At 39.1% G+C, this 26448-nt stretch overlaps 2 protein-coding genes across 4 annotated transcripts in view; one reads left to right on the top strand and one right to left on the bottom strand.

Annotated features, from left to right (window-relative positions):
• Positions 1-13476, top strand: part of recql5 (RecQ helicase-like 5) — a 33838-nt gene extending 20362 nt beyond the window's left edge. Inside the window, exons 7-18 of one of the 3 annotated variants that reach the window (XM_058410280.1) lie at positions 843-1064; positions 1815-1911; positions 2383-2419; positions 3889-3947; positions 5678-5751; positions 6081-6174; positions 8079-8261; positions 8825-9414; positions 9537-9576; positions 11615-11839; positions 11913-11985; positions 12596-13476. In XM_058410280.1, the coding sequence (XP_058266263.1) occupies positions 843-1064; positions 1815-1911; positions 2383-2419; positions 3889-3947; positions 5678-5751; positions 6081-6174; positions 8079-8261; positions 8825-9414; positions 9537-9576; positions 11615-11839; positions 11913-11985; positions 12596-12735 (1834 nt within the window). In that variant the 3' untranslated portion in view covers positions 12736-13476. The remainder of the gene's footprint in view (positions 1-842; positions 1065-1814; positions 1912-2382; positions 2420-3888; positions 3948-5677; positions 5752-6080; positions 6175-8078; positions 8262-8824; positions 9415-9536; positions 9577-11614; positions 11840-11912; positions 11986-12595) is intronic. The other 2 variants (XM_058410264.1, XM_058410273.1) reach the window with 2 other exon arrangements.
• Positions 13477-14226: 750 nt separating this feature from the next.
• On the bottom strand, positions 14227-25237 carry LOC131366105 (E3 ubiquitin-protein ligase TRIM69-like). Its single transcript, XM_058410290.1, has 10 exons — positions 25081-25237; positions 21050-21126; positions 20397-20495; positions 20180-20281; positions 16968-17102; positions 16681-16818; positions 16530-16581; positions 15655-15681; positions 15212-15238; positions 14227-15124 (listed from the first exon to the last, which is right to left on the bottom strand). Exons 2-10 carry the CDS (start codon positions 21107-21109, stop codon positions 14577-14579), a joined length of 1188 nt encoding a protein of 395 aa, XP_058266273.1. The 5' UTR covers positions 21110-21126; positions 25081-25237; the 3' UTR covers positions 14227-14576.
• Between the last annotated feature and the right edge of the window lie 1211 nt (positions 25238-26448).

Genomic DNA, 26448 nt, shown 5'->3' with positions numbered 1-26448 from the left:
AATTCCAAGAACCTGGCTTTAAAAAAAAAAAACCCTTTTGACTAACATTGCAGTATCTCATCCTGAGTTTGTGACTTAAATCCTTATTCCTTGGTCTGCTTAGCGGTCACATGACCTCTGCAGGGAGGTAACAAGGTTATTCAGTATGACATTATGAAGAATATCCTTTGCTAGGAAGAATATCCTCTTACAGTGGACTACTGATGATGCCTCTTCTGTGAAAGGCTGGTAAAAAGTATTAATGGACTTAACACTCCACCTGTGGAATACCTTACAAAAGTATGGGAATTATTTGACTTGGATCCTGGTGTCTCATATCAAGTTGCATGGATTTTTCCTGATTGGCATCACATATGCCTCCACTTGCATTAGAGCTAGTGACATATGCTTTGTAGATTTAGACTTTCCTCTATTTTCCTTTCCTCTATTTGTGCATGACTGAATCAAAATACTATATATGAAAAAGAAGTTGTAGTATCTCAGGAATGAAGAATAACTAGGCTACCATTTCTAGTAGATTCTAGAAGATAACACAAAGTATTAAATATTGTATAATATAGTGCAAGCACAGTATATTAAAAATGTACTATAGTACTATAATGGCTTGACTCTGTTTTGCTGTTTATATTTGTATTTGTTTAGAAATTAAAGTACTGATGATCCTGATGGTTATTATTGTTTAATTATATTGAGGTGTTAATCAATATATTTGTTTTCTCTGGGTATTTGCTGTGCACTAATGAACTCCTCACACCTTCTGGATGTCTGTTATGCTAGAAACATGTAACAAATGCACATTTCCTCCTGACTAACCCACATAAATCTCTTTCCTGCTTCTCTAGATGCAGACATGCCACTATATCGAAGTTCTTCGGGGACCAGACGCCAAACTGTGCCGGTGCTTGCGACTACTGTCGTGATCCTAAACTCGTCCGTGCTCAACTGGAGAGAGCCGCTGCCCTCAGCACGAGGACTGGGCCAGCGCAGGGCTCCGAGAGCAGGGGACCTTTTGGTTTTGACCGCGAGCTCTACGGAGGAGGGAAGAAAGGCTACGGTTTTGAGAGGTCAGCTGACACACTAAGCATATACATAATACTTTAAGTGTAAAGCTATGTTATACATCAGGTACTGGTAAAGTTCTTGCCGTAGCAGCCAGACAGTGTATTATTTTCCTTTATCAGCAAGTGTTTTATTCCTCCGATACCACAGCAATTTGGCAAAACATGACAATTTTGAATAATTAAAGAACGACAAATCCTACTGTCTGTCTGTTACAGCTTTAAACAGTCGTTCCGCAGACCTCACTACTTTTCACTCTTGATGTCAGTAAGACAAAAACATGAAGCTTGTCACGAGACCCAATCCTCTCTGCCGAAGACTTTTTTTCCATGTTGCAATGTGTACTGATCATTACAAAACACTGACACTGGAGACTCCTTACTAAAAGATATTATGAATATCGGCTGATTATTAAAAGATATTATGAATAATATTCGGCTGATTATTATGGGAGCGTCTGCCAGACAAGTTCCTGTGAGCGAGCTGTTACTATAGAAACATATTAAATCGAGTGCATTAAATATATTTAAGTGTTTTTCATGTGTGTAATTGAGGAGTGGGTGATAGGATGCACGTGTTCAGCAATTAGAACTGTGTGTATGTGCATTTGTTTGTGTGTGTGTGTGTGTGCATTTGGTTGTACTCACGTGTGTGTGTGAGAGAGTGTGTGTATACAAACTGTATTTGCCTTGTGAGATTTGGTCAGGTTAAATCTGACCCATAACTGGTGTTAACTGGTGTGTGTGTGTGTTCAGGTACGATGAGGAGTGGGAGGGTGGTGCTGAGGATGACTCTGAGAAACGAAAAAAAGAGTTTGGGGATTTATTCAGGAAACAGATGAACCTACGGAAGGTAAATTTAGCCGTGCACTACTGTTGATAATGCTCACAAAGATAGATACACACAGGTTTGACTGTGCAGTTGCTTTGCTTTTGATCAACTGTTGCTTGAATTGTGTCTCTCAACATCCTAAAATTCTCACACAATGCAAATAAACAACACGCTTCCTCTGTAACACTTTCTCTGTCTCTCTCTCTCTCTCTCTCTACTCCATTCTTTCTCTTTCATTTCTTACTTCTTCTTTGCACATCTGCTTCCCAGCTGTTTTCTAAATACAGGCCTTATGTTTTTTCCATTTGAGTAATAAAATCAGAAAGCATGCTGTTTCCTGCACCAAAGGGGAAAGTTTGAAACTTATTCCAGTTGACAAAAAAAAAAAAAAAACAAATATTAAAGTGAGGTAGTCAGATCATCTCTGTTTTCTAGTCTTCATGTTCCTGTGTTCATATTTTTTTGTGTGTTTTCTGTTGTTTATTATTACAGGGATCAAGTGGCCCAAAAGAGACATTTACTCCACCAGGTTAGCATTCAAAGTTTGTAAGTTATCCTGAGTAGTGTAAAGTACCATGACTCTTTTACAGAAGTGAAATGAAAGGACGTTGTGTAATCCTGGAGGAACTCCGCTAACAGGATTTCAGTTAGGAGAACATAATGGTTTAAAATACATTGACATATTTTCTGGACAAACGGGAAAGATTTTTATATATAATGTTACAACAACTTCCACTGGCATAACATTATGAACACTGACAGATGAAGAGAATAACTGATGATCTCCTCATCATGGCACCTGTTAGTGGGTGGGATATATTAGGCAGCAAGTGAATTTTGTCCTCAAAGTCGATGTGTTAGAAGCAGGAAAAATGGACAAGCGTAAGGATTTGAGCGAGTTTGACAAGGGCCAAATTGTGATGGCTAGACGACTGGATCAGAGCATCTCCAAAACTGCAGCTCTTGTGGGGTGTTCCCGGTCTGCAGTGGTCAGTATCTATCAAAAGTGGTCCAAGAAAGGAACAGTGGTGAACCGGTGACAGGGTCATGGGCGGCCAAGGCTCATCGATGCACATGTGGAGCAAAGGCACACCTTCAGGGATCTGGTAGAGTCCGTGCCTCGACAGGTCAGGGCTGTTTTACCAGCAAAAGGGGGATCAGCACAATATTAGGCAGATGGTCATAATGTTATGCCTGATCTTTGTATGATTTTTTTCATTTTAGTATATTTGTGTCTATTTGGAAACGTTGTGTGAGCAGCACTCTAATAAGACTGTCAAGTAAATTACCAGATATCATATGAGAGGAAGGAGAAGCAGTGTGTGCTCTCTGCTACAGATCTCTACTGTCTTCACTCTCATTGGTAGTCACTGCACCGAGTCGCTTCATATTTGCATAAAGTTAAATATTTCTCAGCTTTGTTGCATCACTGGACATGCCCACATCTAGTCTCCAACTGTTACTGTCACTCATCTTGCCCGAAGTCTGTATGTGTGAACGCAACATAAATGCTGGACTACAGACGAGAATGTTATCATTTCTCAGCACTGCTATTGCACCACTGTGACTCTTTAGCAAGACCCTTAACCTTTACCTACTCAGTTGTGTAAATGAAATAAATCGAATTCACATTTTACAAGTTTACAAGCTTCTTGTAAGTGTGTAATCAGTTACTTGAGATAGGGCAGCTGGGTATATGAGACGAACGCGAGTGAATAAAAATAGACTGCTTAGTTTAGCTCTGCCGAGGCATCTTATAGGCAGTGGACCGATCACGGATCACACCATTAAACACAACACTAAATACATATTGCTCTTCAGTTTCATGCTTTACTTCCATGTCTCAAAATGTTTAACAGTACCAAACTTAGTTGAGATATGACCGCCGCTCAAAAAAAGTTAGTTTATGGGGTTTTTTTTTCTGACACATTGTCATGGACACACATTAAATCTGGTATTCTGTTTGGTTTTGTTTTGTTGTTTTTTTTTCTCCTCTAGATGCTGACTGTCCGTTAAAGGAGGCGAGCAGTCAGAGAATCCCAAGACTCACAGTGAAGGTGACGCCTCTGTGGCAGCTGTCACACTGCAGCTTTCACTAAGCACATTATTGTACAGACATCTGTCTGAGCATGAAGCATGGAGAGCATGCAGGGCTTCCACTCTGTGTTGCAGGTCACTGAGCAGAGCTGTGTACTTCTATACAGCTAGCTTTCAAAATTAACAACAAGTCAGTTCTCTTTCTGCTAAAATGAAACTTTCTGGAGGGAGATTTGGCGTTTGTATAAAAAATTCAGCAGTGTATTCAAGCACCATATCATATGAGAGAAAGGAGAGGCAGTGTGCGTCTTCACTCTCATTGGTAGTCGCTTCATATTTGTATAAAGTTAAACATTTCTTTGTTGAGGGTCTGGGTCATTGACTGGAAGATTGGGGTTCAAGCCCCAGCACCGCCAAGCCGCCACCGTTGGGACGTTGAGCAAGACTCCCAGTCCACCCTGCTCCATGAATGCTGCATCATGGCTGACCCTGTGCTCTGATCCCAACCCCCAATAATAGGATATGTGAAGAAAGAATTTCACTGTGCAGTAATGAATATGTGACAAATAAAGACTGCTTAGCTTAGCTTAACTTAACTTAATGCACAAAAGACGATCTGTTATTTTAGCCTATCCACTGCAAGAATCACTCTGAGCACTCTGAGATGCTTTTCTGCGGTTGCAAAGAAGTGTTTGTAAAGTTACTGTACCCTTTCTTTACCAGTCTGACCATTCTCCACTGACCTCACTCTCATCACCAAAACACTAGATTTTTTTTTCCACACCACTCAGTATAAACTCAAGAAACGCTGTTGTCTGTGAAAAGCGATATTAAGACAAAGTCAGCTTAATAACTGCATAGATTGACTAGATAACTGCATATAGGTGTTCCTATTAAAGTGGCCAGTGAGTATACATAACAGTGTCCTTGTGACTGAAACTAACCAAGATTTTTTAAGTGCAATTTTCATTATTTTGCTGTAAGTTTCTTGCACTTAACTTGTTGCATCACTGGACATGCCCATGTCTCCAATTGCTGTGGTCACTCATCTTGCCGGAAATCACTTATTGAAAATAAATGATCTCCAGCTGCTGTGTGCGCAAATGCAGCAGAAATGTTGGACTAACGGGGAGAAGGTTGCGAGTTTAAAATCTCAGCTCTGAGATAAATGTAATTCACTCTGGATAAAGATGTTTCCCAAATGCCATAAATGGAACCGTACAACCCAGTGAATGTGAATATACTACAGAATCTATACTATATTATATTAGTGTGTTAATATAAACCCTACAGATTTGTGCTGTAAACAATCTAGACTTAAAGGATGTCCCTAAAATTTGCTACAGCACTGCAGAATGTTTTTCTCTGGGAGATTTCAGCCCCAGAGGAAACGGATAATCAAAAGGTCAGTCCTAATCAGTATATTGTTCTTGAGGATTTCCTTGCCATATGGTTCATTCTCTGAGAGTGTCTTATTAAAGTGAGGATAACAAGCACTAGCCTTCAAGTAACTGCACTGTTTACAATACAATGATGTAAAAAAACAAACAAAAAAACCTAAGCATATTTAAATCTTGCTTTATCAGAGGTGGATGAACTGCCACCTAGTGGCAGAACCATGCGTTGCATGTTGTTTGTAACATCTAGAAATATTGAAATGCTGAAACTGAAGCCTAACAAAATGTACTGGATTGAATTTCTTTGAAAAGTGTCAATACCGTGGGTGTGTGTGTTTGTTTGTTTGTTTCAGGCACGAGAGCACTGTCTGACTCTTCTCCAGGCATCTCTGACTAACCACCGAGGCACAACAGATCAGTCAATCAGGTGTTGTTTGGAATTTCTTCTTCTGAAGAAAATGCACCTGTAACATAAGATATCGTAAAGCACTTTTTAACCTTTTATAGTTTATATTATATAGTTTTATAGTGAAGTGAATATTCTCTTTTTCCCGTATCTGTGATTTTGACGTGTTATTGTCCTTCACTATTAAAATCACGCTTCAGAATGAAAATACTTAAGTCATATTTCATTTTGATTAACCGTGTTCAGACATTTTATTCTAGAGGGTTTTTTTATTCACTTTTACAAACCTATCGACACCTTGTGTAATGTTTAACCTGCTGTCTTTATTTCTATTCCCACTTCCTGTGCAGCTCTGATCCACTTTCCACGGCGGTGGAAATAGAGCATGAAGTGTTCCGATCTTGCAAGACGGCAAACCTGTACAAGGCTGCAGTTCTCAAGAGAGTGAGCATGTTTATGTCTGATTTCTTAAACCGTTTAATTATATACAACCTCCCATTATACAGGGCTCATGAGTTTACACACGCAAAATATTCATCATCTGAACAAAAATAAGAGGCATCATAAAAAGGGTTCACATTTTAGTTCCTTTTCTAAAGAAATTGTTTCACATAAAAGATGTTTTCAGTCACCAAGATGCAATAATAACTGAATTTACACAAATAAACCAGTTCAACAGTTTACACACACTTGATTCTTAATACTGAGCGCTTTTTACCTGGATGATCAACGAGTCTATTTATTGTTTAAAGATCTTTTTTTTTTTTTCACTTTGTACTGGCCTTCAGAAGCTACATAACATATTTACATGTTTCCCAAAAGACAAAATAACCTTCTGTATATTTACACCGATCATCCTGCTCAAAAGTTTACACACACCCCTGACTCTTAAAGTGTCGTGTTGCCGGTTTTTTGAGCACCAGTTAAACTGCAGCTTTTGTAATAGTCTCTCTCAGTGTGACCCTTAACATCATCTAGTCGCTGTTGGAAAGGGGTGAAATATGCAGAAGATGTGACAGGAAGGTCTTTTCTGAAATACTGTGGGCAGTTTAACTGTGCAGGACAAATAAAAACATAAAAACAGTCACAGACAGTGTTAAGAATACCACCTATGTAAACTTTTGAACTGGTTCATTTGTGTAAATTTAGTTATGATTGTATCTTCCGGACTATATGCACATCTGCTATGAAAAATAGATTATTCAGGCTTAATTTTATGATCTCTTATTTTATTTTATTATTATTATTAATATATTACAGATTCTGCAAGGTGCATGTACACCACTGTACCTCAGTTTTATGAACTGATTTAAAGGTTTCCATAAACAAGCAGAGACTCATTAAGGAGCTGACATGCACACCTCCAAAATGTGTGGAAATACGTGGTGCTATACACAAACCCACTGAGACCTTCTGTGGTTTTAGCCTGTCCACTGCAAGGCTCAACGTGTGATGCTTTTTCTGTTCACCGCGGTTGCAAAGAGGTGTTTGTAAAGTTACTGTACGAGTCTGACCATTTTCCACTGACCTCACTCTCATCACCAAAAAGCATGTACACACACTGGATGATGTTGTTTTTTTTCCACACCACTCAGTATAAACACTATTGTTTGTATGATAACTGCATTTAGGAATATAGTTTGACTAGATAAAGGCATATAGGTGTTCCTATTAAAGTGACCAGTGAGTATACATAATGGTCCCTGTGACTGAAACTAAGGCTGAATTTTTTTTAAAGTGAATTTTTCATTATTTTTGCTGTAAGTTTCTTTTGTCCACTTTATTAGTATGACTGAATTAGAAAAGTCCAAAACATTATCAGTATACATTTTTTTTTATTTCAGCAAATATATACAGCACACAGACACTTAATGAGCTTACTTTTAAGACATCCCTTGTATCCTGCAGTTCTTCTGAACAGCTTTGTAGCATCAGGAGTTCAGTAAAGACCAAATGAACACGCATGGATACCGTGTTAGCCAATCAGAAAGGAAGTCTTCTTACTTCAGCATAACCAAATAGGTATAAACATCACAGAAACGTCCAACAGCATGAGCAGAGGGACTCCTGGTGTGAGCTATTCACAAGATTCTGAAAAAGATTTGCATTAGTATTTGGTCAGAAAATGAAGGAGAGGGGTCTGAGGACTGTTTTGTTAAGTTAGAATATGTTTGACAACATTTTAGGGAGACTGAAATGAATAACAGGGTCTCTTAAAAGTATATAAGTCATAAATAAATGAAGGATTTAATGGACATTATGGATAAAACTGTGATCCTGGGCAGCAGTCAAATATTACTCCTTTATTGGCAGGGTGGATTATCCTTAATATATAATCTACTCTCCAGGTAGCAGAGCTTAAGAAGGGCAACAGTGATACTGTAGTGCCACCTGTGGACGAGGATGAGGAAGCATGCAGCTCCGGTGTGAATGAAGAGAAAAGGATGCAAGAAGAAGCAGCCGCCTCCTCTTCTTGCTCATCTGTACCTGAAGATCAGCTGGGCTTTACATCCGCGTCTCAGATCTATTCAGTAAGAGTAGTGTTTTGTCTCATAGCTCAGTTCCTAAAGGCATTGTGTACTGGTCAGAAATATGGCTAGATGCACACAAAGGACTGAATAAAAACATTTATTTATTATTAAATACAACAATAAAGCATTTGTTTTGCAGGATCAGTAGAATAGAAAATATATCAAAGAAAAGAGGGGAAGACTTGAGGAATGTGTGTATGATTTTAGTAAAACAGGAAGAGGCGTGGTCTCCTAGGAAACTAGATCACGACAGCGTGGTGTGATCCGGCTCAATGCAAAGTGGATTATATTCCTCTAATGACTCACTTAACGTGTTTTATTCCTCTTGTACCATCTTGTACAATCTTGGAAATTGGTTAAAACTACTAGTTGCTGTTAGATGAGAAGCCAAAGCATAGTTTTAGCTTGAAGGTTGAAGTACTTTTCTGATAATGCTGATTGATGTGTTTTTAAGAAAAACATTCTTACTGCAAGTCCATTACTGCACTTAATTGAAATTAATTGGAATTGCTCAGACACGGATCCACTCTGAGCTGCTTTCCGCTTCCTTTCCGTTCTTGTAGATGAAGCGAAAGCGAGTGGGTGCGGGATTCCGCGGCTCATCCACGCTCTTCCAGTCCGCATCGGAATTTCTGAAGACTTCCAAGAACGAGACTCTAACATCAACGCCCGTGTCTGAAGTATCTGCTCACAATGAAGAGGAGCAGGAAGGAAAGCCTGAGACGAAGAGAAGCAAAACATCTTCATCTGTCTCCTCATCCTCCAGCAGCCTCAGCAAGATGTCAGGCAAAGCTCTGAGTAAGAAACAGCAGAAATTAGCAGAAGCAGCCAAGAACTCGCACTATATCTCTCACTACTTTGGAAAAAAGGTTATGGATGAAACCCCCAAAAATGGTGAGGCTACGGTGTTGGAAGCTGAGGAGGAGATTGTGGAAACTCCACACAACCACAATAGCAATAACACTGAGACTCAACATGAACGTTCAATGGATATGGATATGGATATGGAATGCACTGAAATGAACGCAAGACCAGTGGAGAAGCAGACTCTGGATGATCTTCCCATGGATATAAGCACTACAGAGGTAGAGACGCCCGGGACTGAGAAGGCCACTCAGGGCTTTGAGGAGAGAACAATGCTTGAGGCTGAAGGGTACGATCATGTTACGCCTCTCATTCTTTACTCGGTTTATTTGCTCTTTCTTTGTGATCACGTAGCAGCTGTCTGGAATGTTCTCAGTGTGTTCTTTGCTCTCCTCTACACTCTCACCATAGGAAGAAGTCAAAGCGTGATGCTGAGGCACAACCAGAAAAGGTAAAATATCACTTCAACACTAGATCAGGGTGGAAGATCACAACTGAGCTTTCTTTTTGTTTTGAAACTTCTTAGTTCGTGTCCTGGGACAAAATCTTTTCTTTGGTGGTGTATGTAAGGATACATGAAACCTATATAAGCCCTTCATAGCAACTGCCATTACGCTACATGAGCACTCGTAGCAGCTTATTCCATCAGGTGTCGGCTGTCATGGAGCTTGCATTCGTCATAACATAAAGCCTGAGGGTTTTTTTCAGCTAGTGTCCTTCTAGTATGTTATAATAGGAAACAGCTCTCAGAAATGCTTTGCATTATGTAAAAGAAGTCTTTCCTTAAGCGCTGGGTTCATAAGGATAAATAAAACCTACATTATAGCCTTATATGACATGTCATAACCCTGAATATACACTCATGATTAATCCAAGCTCTATGACAGCTGGTGCCTGCTGGAATAAGCCATTATAACCCAATGCCTGGGTCAAGTCAAGGCTGGGTTCCATTACGTCATCATAGCAGTTGACTTTGTAGCTCAGAGTCTTTCTAGTATGCTGTAGTCATGTGTAAAGGCACTATAGGGCTTTTCACACTCTTCTTACCCAGAGGTTTTGTCATTCTAAACCTTGCTTTTTTTTATCCACGGGTAAGAGGAACATTTCACACTTAACTTAGAAGCAGCGTTAGTGCCGATTTTTTCCCAGTGTTCTAAAAGCAGCATTAGCAATACTCTTGCAATGTTTAGAAACCAACATCTTTCCAGAAACATCTTGTGCCTCATATCACATGAAAACCAGGACGTAGAAACTCTTAACAAAAACAGCTTGGTAGTGCCAGGTGGCAAAACTAAGGTTTAGGAATATACAGTGTGAAACATCAGATTATGAATATCCAGGATTGATTGATTGTTAATCCCAGGTGATTGTTAATCAAGTATGAGCAGTGTGAAAGCTGCAACAAGAAAACCCAGGATTGTGTTTACCTGGAATTTACAGTGACCCAGAGTTAACTATGTTAAGCATGAAAAGTCCTTAATGTCATATCATGGATTGTCTTAGGATTTCATATATATCTTATCTTCAGAATTTAACTCACTTTACTAAACATAATGCTGTCATTAATTTGCCTTGGCTTTGCCATGGATCTTCAGGAAAAGCTAATAAGCAGACAATAAACTGACTTTATTAAGATGATGATGTAGGTCAGCCTGGAAAGTGTTTAGACTCGGGCATCATGTCAACTTGATACTGACCAAAGAAGTCTTTAAGACAGCTGGCATTTGGTGTAATATGTGTTTATAAATGCTTATGTAGATTTATGGCAGTTACACTATGTTGCTAAAAGTTTTGGGATGTCTGCGTTCACATGCACATGAATTTAATATGGAGTTGGCCCACCCTTTGCAGCTAAAACAGTGTGTTTATGGGAATTTTTGACCATTCCTCTAGAAGTGCATTTGTGAGGTCAGGCACTGATGTTGGACGAGAAGGCCTGGCTCACAGTCTCTGCTATAATTCATCCCAAAGGTGTTCTATCAGGATGAGGTCAGGACTCTGTGAAGTTCCTCCACACCATACTACATGTCTTTATGGACCTTGCTTTGTACACTGGTGTGCAGTCATGTTGGAACAGGAAGGGGTCATCCCTAAACTGTTCACACAAAGTTGGGAGCATGAAATTGTCCAAAATGTCTGGGTATGCTGAAACATTAAGAGTTCCTTTCACTGGAACTAAGAGGCCGAGTCCAACCCCTGAAAAACAACACCTGAATTCAATGATTTGGAGGGGTGTCCCAAAACTTTTGGCAAGAAAGTGTATAAAGCAATGTGTATAGATCTTATGCAGCCTGTGTTTTGAACACAAGTGGGAGTTCCCGCTGTCTTTTTTTCTGCACATTTGGAATAGAACTAAATAGAAAAGTTCATGTAGTAAATTATAAAACTGTTATAAAAGTTAGATATAAATATAAGTAAACTTTTTATGCATGACTAAAAAAAATTGTCTGTTTCTATCTGACATGGTGTGTAATTGTCTTGCCTTAAAGCCCTGTGTGGACACAGAGTCACGCTCTCAACCCCCCACCAAACACAACCGTCCACCTGACAGCAAGCGCAGGGTGACCTTTGACCCTGTGGTGCAAGAGAGAAAGATGGAGGCAGACAGCGATGCCAATCACATGTCACTCCAGCCTGTGACTCTGAAAGAAGCAGCTGATATTGTTGTGAGAATCTTGGATCCTTTCTACAAAAAGGGCAAATTTGCTACAAAGGTGAGTCTCTTTATACATTTCTATATTTAGAGGCAGAAAAGGGCATCAAATTAAAGGCTCTTTTTGTCTCTAGGACCTGTTCAAGTCATTTGCACGCTTCCTGTCTCATCTGCTTGTAGAAGGAAAAGCGAAAGATCGAGTCAAAGGTGAGATGCAGTTCAATGCAAAAACTGCAAGAGAAAAGAAATTTAAGACATTTTTCAAACATTAACTCAGTTTCCATTATTTCAGAGAGATATTTTTATATTGATAAAGAATTCTTAAAATAAAATGTCATTTTAATTTGAAATTAAATTGTAATTTATTGCAAATTCATGTCCTTGGGGTTATGCCCTGTTTTTGCAGTTAGTGGGTCAGGGGTGAAGATTGAAGGCGTCATGAATTTTTGACTATAAAAAAACATAACTTAAAACCTGGTTACATCTGACCAGAGGGTCTGGACTGGCCATGGATGGGTGGATCTTTCACGAGAATAACATCCAGCTCAGTGTCTATATTTATACACTCGTAAAAATTGCATAGATTCAATTGTATAGATCCTGCTAAAAGTTCTCTCTGCGAGAGTCTCCAGCTAATATTGTTTAAATCAAATTCACAAGTGCATATTTGATTAATAAAATAAAATTTATATATTACTAAAAAATGTGTGTGTGTGTATATATATATATATATATATATATTCAGATAATGGGACTGAGGTTAGTTTTTCTATCTGGAGATGAACATATGTGTGCTTATGTTTCTTGCTTGTTGTAGTGAAAATGGAGGCGAAGAGCTTAATCAAGCGGCTCTTCAGCAGCATCCAGCGCTGTGAAAACCAGACAGACTGGAAACACCTGCAAGATGCAGCCAAACCCAGTGCAGCGAACAGAACTGCAGCACAGGAGGACAGATAGAGCTTCCTGCCTTATGCTACCCCCCACCAAATCCCTAGATCACCCCAACAGGTCCCAGACCACCCCCAAACCCCACCACTCTGCCCATACAACCCCAATACCACCCCCAACAACCTCCAGACCACCACCAAACCCCATCTCAGATGCTTTTGGGTAAAGCTACCCCTCTCTCAGGGACTGGTTGTGCATATCAGAGGCTGCTGCTTACAAGAAGGCAACATTTTTCAGCAAATGGCCCTCGTTTGCTTCTACTAGTGCACTTTAATGGCAGGTGCTGAGAATTTATTTTTTTTATTCATTACTGTGATGTAGCTTTAGCTCCTAGCTGCTACTTTAGATGCTGCTAAGTATGAGGGAATTATGGAAATTATGGAATTATTTTAACAATGGTTAAAATACCAAAAAAAAAAAAAAAATTAAACAGTTTTGTTTTACGCAACTCCTAATTTATTTGGTTTTCTTTGCTTTAGGTAAAATGGGTATTGTTTATGTTTTTTCTGTGGTCTCTCGTTATGAAGGGAACAGACCTGATGCCTGATTGACTTCCATGTAAAACACTAAATAAATATGTAGTGCCAATCATATGTAATGTAGTTCCAATGAGCTACAATGAACTTTTCAGTGTGACTGTTATGACTATATGTACATTTGTACAATGTGATATGTACATTTACTCTCATCATGCACTCTCCATACGCATGGAGTTATTCAATCAGCCAGTTATGTGGCAGCAGAAAACACGATCTCATTGGCTGTTGTTTGTGTCGTTCAAGGATTTTTACACACAACTAGATTTGATACAGAATACTGTGTGGGGGGTAAAAAACATCCAGTGATGCTGAATCGTTGAGAGATCAGGGTGAATGTTCAGACTGATTATTGTTTTGCTAAAAGTAAGCACACTGTTCAACCGTAGTGAGCAGAAAAGCATCACAGTAGATGTAGATGAGATGCCACAGCAGAAATCCAAATCAGGTTCCATTCCTATTAGACAAAAACAGTTTTCTGTGGCTACAGTGGGCAAAGAAACACAGAAGCTTGGTAGTTTTTGTCATTTTCAACTGTCCAGTGTGTGTACACTGTTGCCTCAGTTTGACCTGTTTACATGTTTTTAACTATACTCTTGCTACCACATGATCGTCTGATTTGATATTTGCGTAAATGGTGAATCGAGAGGTGGCCAATCATCGGAAGCAGAGGGCCGGTGTGAGTGCAGGCTTTCATTTCAACTGAGCCTTACCTGAATCTACTGAAAGCCAAGATCAACTCATTACACAGGTGGAATCAGGTGTGGTTCCTGCTTGATTGGAGTGAAAACCTAAACACCTACAGGCCCTTCCTGGATAAGACTGGATCTGGAGAGTACTACAGGACCTGAAGGAAACCCTCCGCCACACAAATAACCTGAGCTCAAGCTCGAACCTCGGCTTCTTTTAGTTGCACCAAGGTTATAACGACTGTGAGTTTTTAATCAGCACAACAGCAAGTTGCTTGAGCGTAAGTAAGTTTATTCAGACTTGTTATTCACAGAAAGTGCATTTTTATGTCTGGAATACTATTTCACAAATCACAGATACATAATTATTCGTTAAGTACATGAAAGTGCGCAGATTGCTTTCTAATAAGGTGCAGGTAGTACTACAGCAAGTACAACAGAAGCAGCAGCAGCAACATACTTTACTGAGTGGTCAGAGCTATATAGAGCATAATAGAGCTAAGGATTTCTGTCATTCACTAGTGACCACTCGTTACCCATCCATTGAATATTGTCGGAGGAGGGGGATGATAGAGGGGGTGCTGATAATTTAGAAAACTCTGGCTCAGGTTTGGATTGAGGACCCTCAGCCCCACAGGCACAGGCAGTTACCCCTGTCCCCAGGGGATCTGATCACCAGGTCACTGACAATCTCTACCGTGCCGAAGAGCGGAAAGAGCTTCTCGTCGAAGCGCTCGTTGTACGTGTAGATGTGTGAGTGGCGTTCGGCGTCATAGAAGGACAGCTGGCCGTGCTCGTAATCCAGGTAGACTCCAACCCTGCGTGGGATGAGAGACTCTGGGAGCGCTGTGAAGGGCACAGTGAGTGCCTTCAGCTCGACGCCTCGCTCCAGCCTCAGGGTCAGGTAACCCGTGTTGGTGTTGAGCGACTTGAAGCCCTTGCGCAGAGCGGACTCTTTAGCTACACCCAGCCTCCAGTCCATCTCTCCCACGTTGACTTCCCAGTAGCGGCGGCCCATGCCGAAGCCCTCGGTGCCCACGGTGCACCACCAGCCATCGAAGCGCTGGTGGTAATTAGGAATATCTTGGCGATCGAAGCCACAGCGCATGCGCTTCTTGTCAGCTGAAATCAGAAGATCCGGGTTCGCTGTGTCCAGGTCCAGGTTCACCTCCACTGTGGTAGATGTGACACACTTTGTATAAATCATTCAAATTGGTTAAACAGATCTGTATATGCATTATGAATATGTTGATAACTAACCTGCAGCATCGCAGATCCAATCCCAAACTGATTCATGAGGGGGAAAAAAAATAGTTATTATTTGTCACATAGCTAAATCAACCACATTCATAAAACTACGTTCACACATGCAGAGATTTTATTGCTTTAAGTCACCAGTTGCTCTACTATGAAACTGTCAGTAGGGGATTTATCAAGGGGTGGTGTGACTAGCAGTCCATATCAGTGTTATTGCCGATAAATTCAGGAAGGAGATCTGGCTTTTGTATATAAAATTCACCAGTGTATATATGCATCATATAACAAGTGAGTGGGAGGAGCAGTGTGTGCTTCATTGCTATCAATCATGTTTTCCTCTGTGCCAGGTCAATTCATATTTACATAAAGTTCAACTATTCAGCACTTTGTCATGTCATTGGACACGCCCATATCTGGGCGTATCCAATAAAAGTATTAAGACTTACCAGTCTGAGGAATGTAAGGAGTAGCACCTGAAAGTCAAAGCAAAAATATTTCAGAACTAGTGACTGAACACAACCTGTGTAGTGCACCTAGTACTGCATTTGTAGATAGCATCCTTTTCAATCGCTGTTTGGTCTGATTTAGTTTCCCAACTGCAACTCGATTAATTCAACAAAGCTAAAGAATGATGGCTGAGAGGTGTGTACAGCTACAAATGTACTCCCAAAACCCAAAAATGGTAAACAAATCTTTGGCAAATATGTGTACAGGGTACAGAGAACACGGAGCTGACGCTCAATAAATGTCTAGAGAATTAGAGAACATTTTGCATCTGACATTCGTCCTGCATTTTTCAGGCCACAGATTTGTCTCATATACAGTTACATACAGTATATAACATGCAGTGAATTAAAAACCCGGCCTACACCTCCATAGACTGTGCATGTAAATAAACTAAAAAATTAATAAGAAACAGAATATATGTTCAGAATGTGCAAATAGTGATGTATAAAATGTGCACTGTTACGTTTAGTAGCAGGAACAGTACAAACTGGACTGCAGTCTTTATTGACTCCTAAAGGATTTGTATGATGAGTCTGATGGCCTGAGGGAACAAGCTTCTCCTCAGCCATCAGCCTACAGAAGCGCTTGCTTGATTGCGACAGAAACACACAGAATGTTTGGTTCACTTTTAGGAGTTCTGAGTAGAAACTCTTTCTCACTGCAGTCAAATCATGTTATATTAACTCAAGCTGTTTTGCTCCACACTGACATGCAGTGCACCAAAGAGGAAAATGCAGCCTGGACTAAGCACTGCATCCTGCTTCACAAAATGTACTCTTCAACTATAAGTACTAAGATTATGAAGAGCACTTACCGATTTTCTGACTCTTCTGCTTCCAGATGAGCCACTGCTGTGGAATAGTCTCCTGCAATGTACACACTTCAATCACCAACCACTTTCAAACGTCTCAAGTCTTCTTGAGCTCTCGAGACCTCTGCGTGTATCTGAGTCTTTTGCTGCTCACCTTGTCCAGTTCCTTTGTCAGTAGAGTCCAGAAGATCAGCTCCACCGCAGTCTGCAGAGTTGGAACACGGCCTCGCCGCCACTGCTTCTCCAGATCCTCCAGCACAGTCACCACCTGCTCACCGGGCCACACGCTCTGCTGCAGAGAGCAAAAGAGAGAAGTGTGTCTACTGACCAGCAGCTACTACACTAGAAGAATGCCTTCAAAACATGTGAAGGGTTCTTGTGCTTGGCTAGAGTTTTCAACGCTTTTTTTTAAATTGAACCCTAGTGTTTATTTGGGTTTACCTCCGGCTGGGCCCTCAGATCCTTGATCCAAGTCATTATGAGCTTTTTGGCACTCTCTATATCCTGCTCGCTGCTCAAAGCCAGCTCCTTCCAGTCACTCTTCTCGGGCCAGCCATCAGTCTGCAGTGGCCTTTTCTGCCAGAGCACAAAAAAAGTAGTAAAATTCTTTATATAAATGATCACATACAGTCAATACTTTGTTCCCATTTTCATACACGCAACGGTGAAAATGATAATAATCATTGTTAAACTGAGTCAATATTAACACTGTTAGGAGTACTAAAGTGTTACCTCTTGAATAAATACACCACAACAATTCAATGCCTTGTGTATGAGGTGATTAGATATTTCAAATGCATATGATTATTTAATAATTACATTCTAAAAACAAGTGTTAGAAGTGTTTAACTTGTTTGTTTGTTTTTTAGCTTTTCATATTATACACATCTTAGCAGCAGTGAAGTGTTTTACACCTTACTGTACTTCAAACACATAAACCGATCAGCCATAACATTAAAACCACCTTCCACCCTAAAGGCCACCTTCTTCCATTGCTCTGTGGTCCAGTTCTGATGCTCACATGCACATTGTAAGTGACAGGAGTCAGAATGGGCACTCGGACTGTTCTGCAGCTATGCAGCACCCATACACAGCAAGCTGCAATGTGTAACTGTGTGTTCTCACACTTTTATCACAGCCAGCATGAACTTTTTCAGCAATTAGTGCTACAGTAGCTCTTCTGTGGGATCAGACCAGATGGGCAAGCCTGAGCCTTGGGAGCCCATGACCCTGTTGCCGGTTCAGCAGTTATAGTAGGTAGTAACCACTACATACTGGGAACACCCCACAAGACCAGCTATTTTGGAGATGCTCTGATCCAGTCGTCTAGCCATCACAATTCTGGCCTTGTCAAAGTCGCTCAGATTCTTACTCTTGCCCATTTTTCCTGATTGAACTGACTGTTCACTTGCTTCCTAATATATACAAAACCCCTTAACAGGTGCCACTGTATCACATGATAATGTTATTCACTTCAGTGGTTTGAATGTTTTACGGCTGATCGATGTATACACACAGTAAGATGGATATATTTTAGTGCAGAAGAAGGCAACTTCATATCACTTTTTGTGTTAGTGTGTTTGGTTTTCACAAAGTTTCACCTCAATGTTTTGAATGTGATATACAGGGCCTTCCAGACTTAATGGCACCCTTTATAAAAGGAGGAAAAAAAACAAACATTTTTTGTATCAAATAAACATTTCGCACAATAAATTAAAATATTCTAGAGACATATTGCTGTTGCTCTGCACAAATTAGGTAATCGATATACAAAATACACGGATAGAAATTCCATTACACACAATTAGGTGCATAGGTTTCACCAGTGGAGGGCCCTCAGGGCCAGCAAGGCCTTCTCTGCTGGCCTAAACAGCAGTGATCTGAATCACTGACTTGCATTTTAATATATTTAATATATTTTTCCATGAATGTGTATTAAATTATTCCCAATAGTCTATTCTCTACATTTCATAGCTTTTCTCTCGGTTGCGCTGCTTCCAGTAGTGTATATTTATGATAAGAGTATTTATCCAATCATATTTCAGCTAGTGGCTGACATCATGTGTTACCCGGCCTTAAGGCCTTCAGAATCAATAGTGCAGGCGCCCGTAGCTTAAAATAAGTGGCAATGAAACTGTTCCATTAACCAATCAGATTTCGAGTTGGCGTCACTGGGGCCATCTAGCAGGCACACGATTATGTCAGCAATTTCCCGTCCTTTGATTGGATAATTGCAGTAGTCAGAGGCAGCGAACCGCACAAACTAAATAAAATATATATATTTTAACTCACAGTGGCTGACAGAGGAGAAGAAATCGATTTAATCGCGGACATCCTTACAAATGCATTTTCATGGAGGACTTTTCAAGAAAATCCTTTTGATTCTTCAAAATAGTCTGTAAGCTTTTTCAAGAACCATTTATGCTTTTGGGGTTTTTTTTTCCTGGGGTTTTCAGTTTGCCTTCATTCCAGATCCCTAGCTTGGGCTGTGGTGTTTTTTTGCTGCAGTGAAAGGAAACTTGTGAGACGGAATTGTGTTAATTTGTTTTTTTTGCTATATGTAATGTAATTTTATTCATGTTCGCTACAAGAGCCTGTGACACAACGCACTGTTATACAGTGTTTCTATATTGCATCTCATTTCGGATGCTGCGTCCTCCGGAGATTGCAGTTTGCTGCATACGGCATGGAGAATGTCTTTTTTGAGAAAAGTAACCGTAATAAAATTGACTATTCCTTGTGAGGTGTGAAATACTGTAGACTAATTTCTTTTTTACTTTGCTATTTAACGGTTGAGTAGTATCTATTGCCGTGGCGTCTTAATGATGCTATAGAGGTGGATTAATTCAGGAAGGACACCAGTGAAGGCCTAGGTGTGAAATGCACGGCCCGCCACTGGGTTTCACGTATCAGTTTTGGAAATTTGCCTGGAGTGCACGGTCACTGCACAGAGTGAAGAGGACAGTAAAGCATGGAGGGAATGTTTTTGTTAAATTTACCAGTTTATTTGATGCTTGTGGTTGTCATATTTCAAAATCATCCGTTAAACACCATTTTCTGAACATTTGCAATTAAATACACTATACGGCCAAAGAATCTCGAAACCTGATCGTCACATCCATTACAATGGACACTGACAAAGCAGCTTTACATTCAGGATAGAATTTAAAACGTATCCCTAATGTGCAAGCCAAAGGCATGAACCCAGAGCCTAGATAAATCTGCGAGAACACAATTGTCTAGCATGTCTAGATGAATTTCTCTTCACTGGAACTATGAGGCCCAAACCTGTTCCATCATGACAAAGCAAGCTCCATAAAGGTTGATGTGGAAGAACTTGAGTGTCCTGCACAGAGCCCTGACCTCAACCCCACTGAACAGCTTTAGGATAAACTGGAAGACTGACTGCATTCAGTGAACACTCAGGAACGCACTTGTGACTAAATGAACACAAATCCTTACCAAAATCTAGTGGAAAGCCTTCCCTGAATAGTGGAGGTTAGTATAACAGTAAACAGGGAAGAAATCTGAAACAGGATGTTCAACAAGCACATAAGGTTGTGATGGTCAGATATCCATAGACATTTGGCTGTAGAGTGTATATAATGCACAAAAAATTCCATTAATACATAATATGGTTTGTAATTCTTTACCTTGCTCTCTAGCAGAGATGCCCACTCCAGAATAAAAGCCCTACAGGACAAAGTAGGCCAAACATCCTCACAGCTGGTGATGTGCTCCAGCACCTCAGACATCTAAATCCATCCAGAGACAGGAAAGAATCATTAATGACAGTCTTCTTATTCTCAATATGCATTAGAACCTTGGACCAGTGTGTAGATAATGCATTTATTATTGATATTATTCTACCTGGCAGACTCTGCTCAGGTCCTTGGCCAGGTTCACGATAAATTCTTGGCTTTCATCCAGAGGCTCTTTCTTCTCATCTTTTGCCTTCTTGCGAGACTCCTGTACACAAAAATACATGAGTTATGGGTAGGGAGAAAGATCCAGAGTTAGTATTAAAGAATAAAAAATATGGTCTTGCTAAGCATTGGGGAATGATTTATTCAGAGAAAGCAGGCAGTCAGAAGGAAAAACAACAAGGACAACAGCTCAGAGCCTCATTGTAATTCAGCTCATACTTTTCCCTTCAGCCTTTCCTATTATTTCTCAGCCTGCTTGATTCACAGTTAGTGACCAGGGTAAACATGACCAGTCAGAAGAATCAAGGAACACAGAAAAAGTACGATTGTTTACTCACCGAATTCCATTGTCACATAATTCACATTGCAGATAGCATTTTCCTTGACCCTTGCATCATAAGCTTGCATAATCATGTCATAAACCTATCCTAAAGCCATGACTGTTTATGGCTAATGACCTTCTATGAGAAATTATATGCAGGACATGATGTTTCCTAACAGCACTTACGACGTAGGAATCATAACATGGTAACTGCCATAACACACTTATGATGCAGGTATGATTCATAGTAAAGTGCCGAAACTCTTCAGCTTCACCTTAAACTTGACCGTGAAGTTCTTGGCCGGCTCGACGAGGAACTGGAGACAGTGTATCATCTTGGCACTGAAATCCCCTAAAAATGATTAAACCCATCTGTTATTATCATCGCCACATGTTAGCAATGCAGATTAAAAAGTCATTACTACTACAAGGTGATGCTGGGGTTAGTTTGTACATTACAAGACAAAATGATTTCAACCCTTTTAGACTGAAATTTAAGATCAGTTTGGATTAAATGTACTAATCTATTGAGCCATTTTCCTGTATTATTTGGATTTTAGAATGACTTGCCAGTGTTCCACCCAGAAAGAGGCCAATAGAAAACAGGTCACTGAAAGGTTGCAATGATTTCAATCATTTAGCTCAAGGACATTTTAGAGATTTGGCTCAATCATTAAGCACAAAACATTTCCACAGAAAACAGACTCGCCAAGCATGACTACATGTCAGAACCAAAACAATTATAACATCTGAACGACTTGAATTATTAAAAACAAAAGTCCATTTGATGCACTTGGAGGTCATCTTAGCCATGTTTGATAAAAGCTTCAATATAATTTGTGAAAAATATATTATGTTAATTTGTACAATATCTCGAAGGTTGACCCAAACAATTCAGACTGTAATTTATATTTGGCTAAAGATAAAGAATCAGGATAAAGACGCAAGTAGTTTAACTTGAGAAATAAATAAGACATATTCCTGTTTTTAGACTAAAAAGCCTTTTATAATGCATGCTTTTCATAATGCATATACATACAGTGCCTATAGTGCCAACAACTTGTGAATGAGTCAGGTCTTTGACTTGGTCTGTACAATCCTTGTTAGTAAATAAATTATATATAGCTGCGATCTGCGGGGTCCAAGCAATGCTGCCACATAAATACTGCCACCCAGTTGTCAATTCTTTCCAAGATACATAACCATAGAGAGCCTATACATGAACTATGCTACTTGTTTAAAATGCATGTTGAATTGCACTGGACACTAGTAGGTCCCTCCTCGAATCTACCAACGCCTGCTAAAACCTGATTGGCATATGCAGCCATGTTTTTATTCCCAGTAATTAGGAATATTAGCGCCTACCAAATATGCACCCTACCAAATTCCAGCATGATCGGCCTTGGCTCCACCAACTCAAAAATAATTGATGTGTGGCAGATATATTGTTTTGAAATATCAACATGTTTTTGATAATTACTGAGTTTCACACTCTTCCTAGTAGTTTGACATCAATATTTTGAAGACTGACCCAAAATCCGAGGACTGGTTACAAAAGTAGTTTTTGCAAATTATGCAAATTATCATACATTTTAAGTGGGTGTGGCTAAATGGTCCATAATACAGATATCATGAATAGCCAAAAAAAGCAAGCTGAAATGTTTTAACCCTGTCAAATGCCTGCTGAAATCTGATTGTCTAATCACAACCATGTCTTTTTAATTAATTAACCATCTACAATCCACTAATAGAATTAACAGACACACCGTACCAAAATTTGAGTTCAATCAGACTTACAGTTCCCGAGATACCATTATCTGATTTTAGCTCCACCCCCTATACATAACCACACCCCTAACTTTATACACATATGCCCTCAGAATCTCCTCCTGTGTATGCCTTTGTATGTTTTGTATCCATGCAAGGACTAATTAGTATTTGAGTAAACAAGGCTCTGCTTCATAAGTGGTTGCCATATTGTTCAATTATATTGATAATTACTGAGTTTCTCACTTTGCTGAGTATTTAGACACCAAAGGTCAAAAATCTTAGGACTAGTGGGTATTGCGCATTATACAAATTATCCGGTGTATTATACAAAGTGGACGATGATGTAAACACACAATTAATGACCTTGACCTATAAGTAATAAATAAATTCCATGGAGTGGAATTTGAAGAGAAATAAGGTAGAATTATGCGAACTGCTGACAATTGCTTATTATAAATTTTATAATAATAGCTTTTAACCTTTCACTTCTGCAGTAAGTCCTACAGTATTCTACTTATTTGTGTGTCTGGGTAGATGTGTGCAGCTGTAGCATCAGAATTTCACTGTATAAAGATACTTAAAGCGCCCTTTATGCACATGATAATAAACTTGAAAATAGAAAATACACTAGGATAGTTGATTTGTACATAAAGTGTGTGATATAGAATGTGTACAAACTGAGTTTTTTTCCATGATACTGTACAACGTCTACATTTTAAGTCCTACTTGTTAAATAGAAATGACGTAAATGACTGGTGCACGCCACATAGAGATCTGCATTGATACTAGAATCCTGCAGCATGCAAGACAAAAGTCATGGGAGTGGGTGGTTTGTACTTTCATGACCGTGGGAGCGACAGTCAAATATGAAGCTCGTGGGAAAAAAAAAATAGAAAGAAAGAAAAAGAATAAAAAGATCCCTTTCTCAACATTAAACCATAGTGGGAACTCACAATGATGCTAGTGCTGTGCAACTCATTTACATTCATCATTCATTCATTCATTTCTGTACAGTTTGCGTCGCTTTAAGTGGTTAATTTGTTTAGATTAACAGAACAGAACAAAGTTCATAAGAAAATGCTGCAAACAATACAAATTTAAAGCTGTCTGTAGAGTGGAAGTGATTCCCTTGGGAAAACAGTCCTGCACACAGCTCTACAGTGCAGCATACTCACAGTCCCAGGACAGTAGCACATGCATGACATGAATGATAATGCAATATGATCTTTTGCAATATGATCTTTTATCCGTAATCTATATGTAGTTACCTTTAGTTTTGACTTAACAAACAAATGTAATGTTTTCTCTTGGACACCTAATTGGACCACTGCAATTATTACATTGACTATTACTTGCTTGATTTGCTTTAAGTAAAGTGGTGAATCCCTAAATGCATGTCTTTAAGGCTATTTTTTACGTCATTCTTAACCAATCTTAAGATGTGGAAAGGCATAATGCAGAGATGGGACTGCAGACCATGCTGTCATCACACCAGCTGAGCCAGCACGGCTCTCTGCAGAAAATTAACTCAGCAGAATCTCTCAAAGCTAAAGGCCTTATCTGTGAAAGACAATACTTATACCCTTATATATCTGTTTAGGCCAAAATCAGCCTGAAAATCGTGCTTAAACGTCATATCTAGATAACGATTGTTCTGGATTATTAAAGGATGTGAAGCAGAAGCTAATTGTTAATAAATGTACCACCGTCTGTGTAGTATTCTCATATTTCTACTCTATAGAAATAAAGGATATCTCATTCATTCACTCATCTTCGATAACCATTATGTCCTCTTTAGAGTTGTGGTAAATCCCAGGAATTCACACAAATGGGATCTTAGAGGTATCAGATAATTTACAATAACTGTTATCCAAAGTGATGCTGTGAGCCAAAGAGGCGTAACACTTCTAAATAATGAGCCAAATATGAAGGATGATTAAGGCAAGAATTCATTTCTCTTATTAATGCACAACTCACATGCACAAGATGCCTGGTATTATAAGGAAGCCTTACTTTATATACAGTTGCATTTTGTTTGTATTTTTTTATTTTTGTGCATGGCTGACTATAATGCATCAAGCGTTAGAAAGGATGTACTGAAAGATAACAGAGAAGCAGATTCACAGATCATTCACAGTCTGAGCACAAACCTTTATATTATTTATAGCCGACATATGTTCGTTTTTTATTATTATTTTTTATTATTATTGTTGATGCTTTATAATTTTCCAGAGAGTTTTCCAGACAGAATAGACAGGAAGGACGCAGACACTGCGCCACTGACTAACTACATGTATATTGATGATAACCTTGAACTGACATTGCAACACCTTTTTCACGTACTTATTTTCATTTTATTTATTGATTATTTTTTATTGCACATTTCATCCGCGTGCATAAAGTCATATCTTGTAATATAAAAGCAAATGCATGCGTATTAATATAAAAACTACTGTAAAACACTCTAAAGTCTTTTTTTTTTTTTTGCATTATCCGAGCAGCTTGATGGCCTTTTTATTTGCACTGAAAGACGTACCTGTGAAGATGTCCTGCTTTTTGATAACGTGTGCTGAGTGAAGGAGGTGACCGCAGAGGAGAAGCTGCACCTGACCGCCAACACGCTGCAGCGAATAAACTGACCTTGTTTACATCCACGGACCTCCGTTAGATCAAATCGGCTGGATTCGATATAACCTTCTACTGAAAGCGTAGTGCACTATATAGTGCACAAGAGCCATGTGTTATAGTGCACTGATGTAGGTTGTAAGGAGGCATTTGGGATCGAGTGAATGATTCAGGGACTTCCGTATGACGACAGAGCGAGGGTTTACGCCATGAACACGTGACCCAAGCGGTTTTTGGTGTTGTTTTTATTGATTTTATTTTATTTTTTGATTTTATTGATATTATTTTTCTTTATTATATTATAATACAGCATATATATATATATATATAAATTAACAGAATATATAACAGCATATATATATATATATATATATATATATATATATATATAAATTAACAGATATATATATATCTATATATAACAGAATAACAATATATAACAGAATATATAACAGCATATATATATATATATATATATATATATATATATATTTTTTTTTTTTTTTTTTTTTTTTTTTTCCCAATAACTATATTATCAGTATTTTTTGAACTTCCTTCAGAATATTTTTTTCAAAACAAATAAATAAATAAAGCTGTTATAAAAACTCATGAATGCTAGTCATGTGTCAGCAAAGATGCTGAATATAGAAAGAACTCAATGGAACAAAACTGACCTTGCTCACTGGCCATATTCTCTGTCAATCACATTGACACTAGCCAATCATGAGCATCATTGAGGACATACGCATGTGCAGAGCAGAATAAACAGCACTTTTCTCCAAGTGAGTCACATTGTCCTGTAATGCAGCAGTTCAGAAAGATGTGCCTGGATGGCTTCAGGTCTCAGAGAAAGCACAAGTTATAGCCTTCACTGTTTCTGGGTTGGTAGCTGTCGTATAATGGGGATAGCTGTCTGGTGGGTGGGAATTGGCAAATTATAAAGAAATAACATGTAAGAAAAATACAATTTGGTTTAATATGTTTTCACGTGAGTCAGTGATGTTTCTAAGGTTTACTATATTGTTGAAAAAGCTATTGAAATATTTAAACCAGCTCACCTGGCACCACAAACCTACCTGGCACCAGCACACCTGGCACACACTTAAAGTCACTTATCTCACCCTGATATTTAATGTCAACATTAACCACAGCTTTTGACCTGTATCTATAAGATTTTATGCATTGCACTATTGCCACATAAATGGCTGACTGGATAATTACATGAACGAATAAGTGTGTCTAAGAAAGTGACTTGTGAGTGTAAGAAGTTAAATATAAG

Source organism: Hemibagrus wyckioides, linkage group LG02 (genome assembly GCF_019097595.1).
Source record: "Hemibagrus wyckioides isolate EC202008001 linkage group LG02, SWU_Hwy_1.0, whole genome shotgun sequence".
Lineage (NCBI taxonomy): Eukaryota > Metazoa > Chordata > Actinopteri > Siluriformes > Bagridae > Hemibagrus > Hemibagrus wyckioides.
This window is presented reverse-complemented; position numbering and strand designations above follow the sequence as displayed.

Coding starts and splice junctions, on each gene's coding strand:
- LOC131366105 (XM_058410290.1), bottom strand. CDS start 21,109: ATGATACACTGTCTCCAGTTCCTCGTCGAGCCGGCCAAGAACTTCACG. Junction 20,282..20,396: donor ACCTGAGCAGAGTCTGCCAG/GTAGAATAATAT, acceptor GGATGGATTTAG/ATGTCTGAGGTGCTGGAGCA. Junction 15,682..16,529: donor GCAGAAGAGTCAGAAAATCG/GTAAGTGCTCTT, acceptor TTTGACTTTCAG/GTGCTACTCCTTACATTCCT.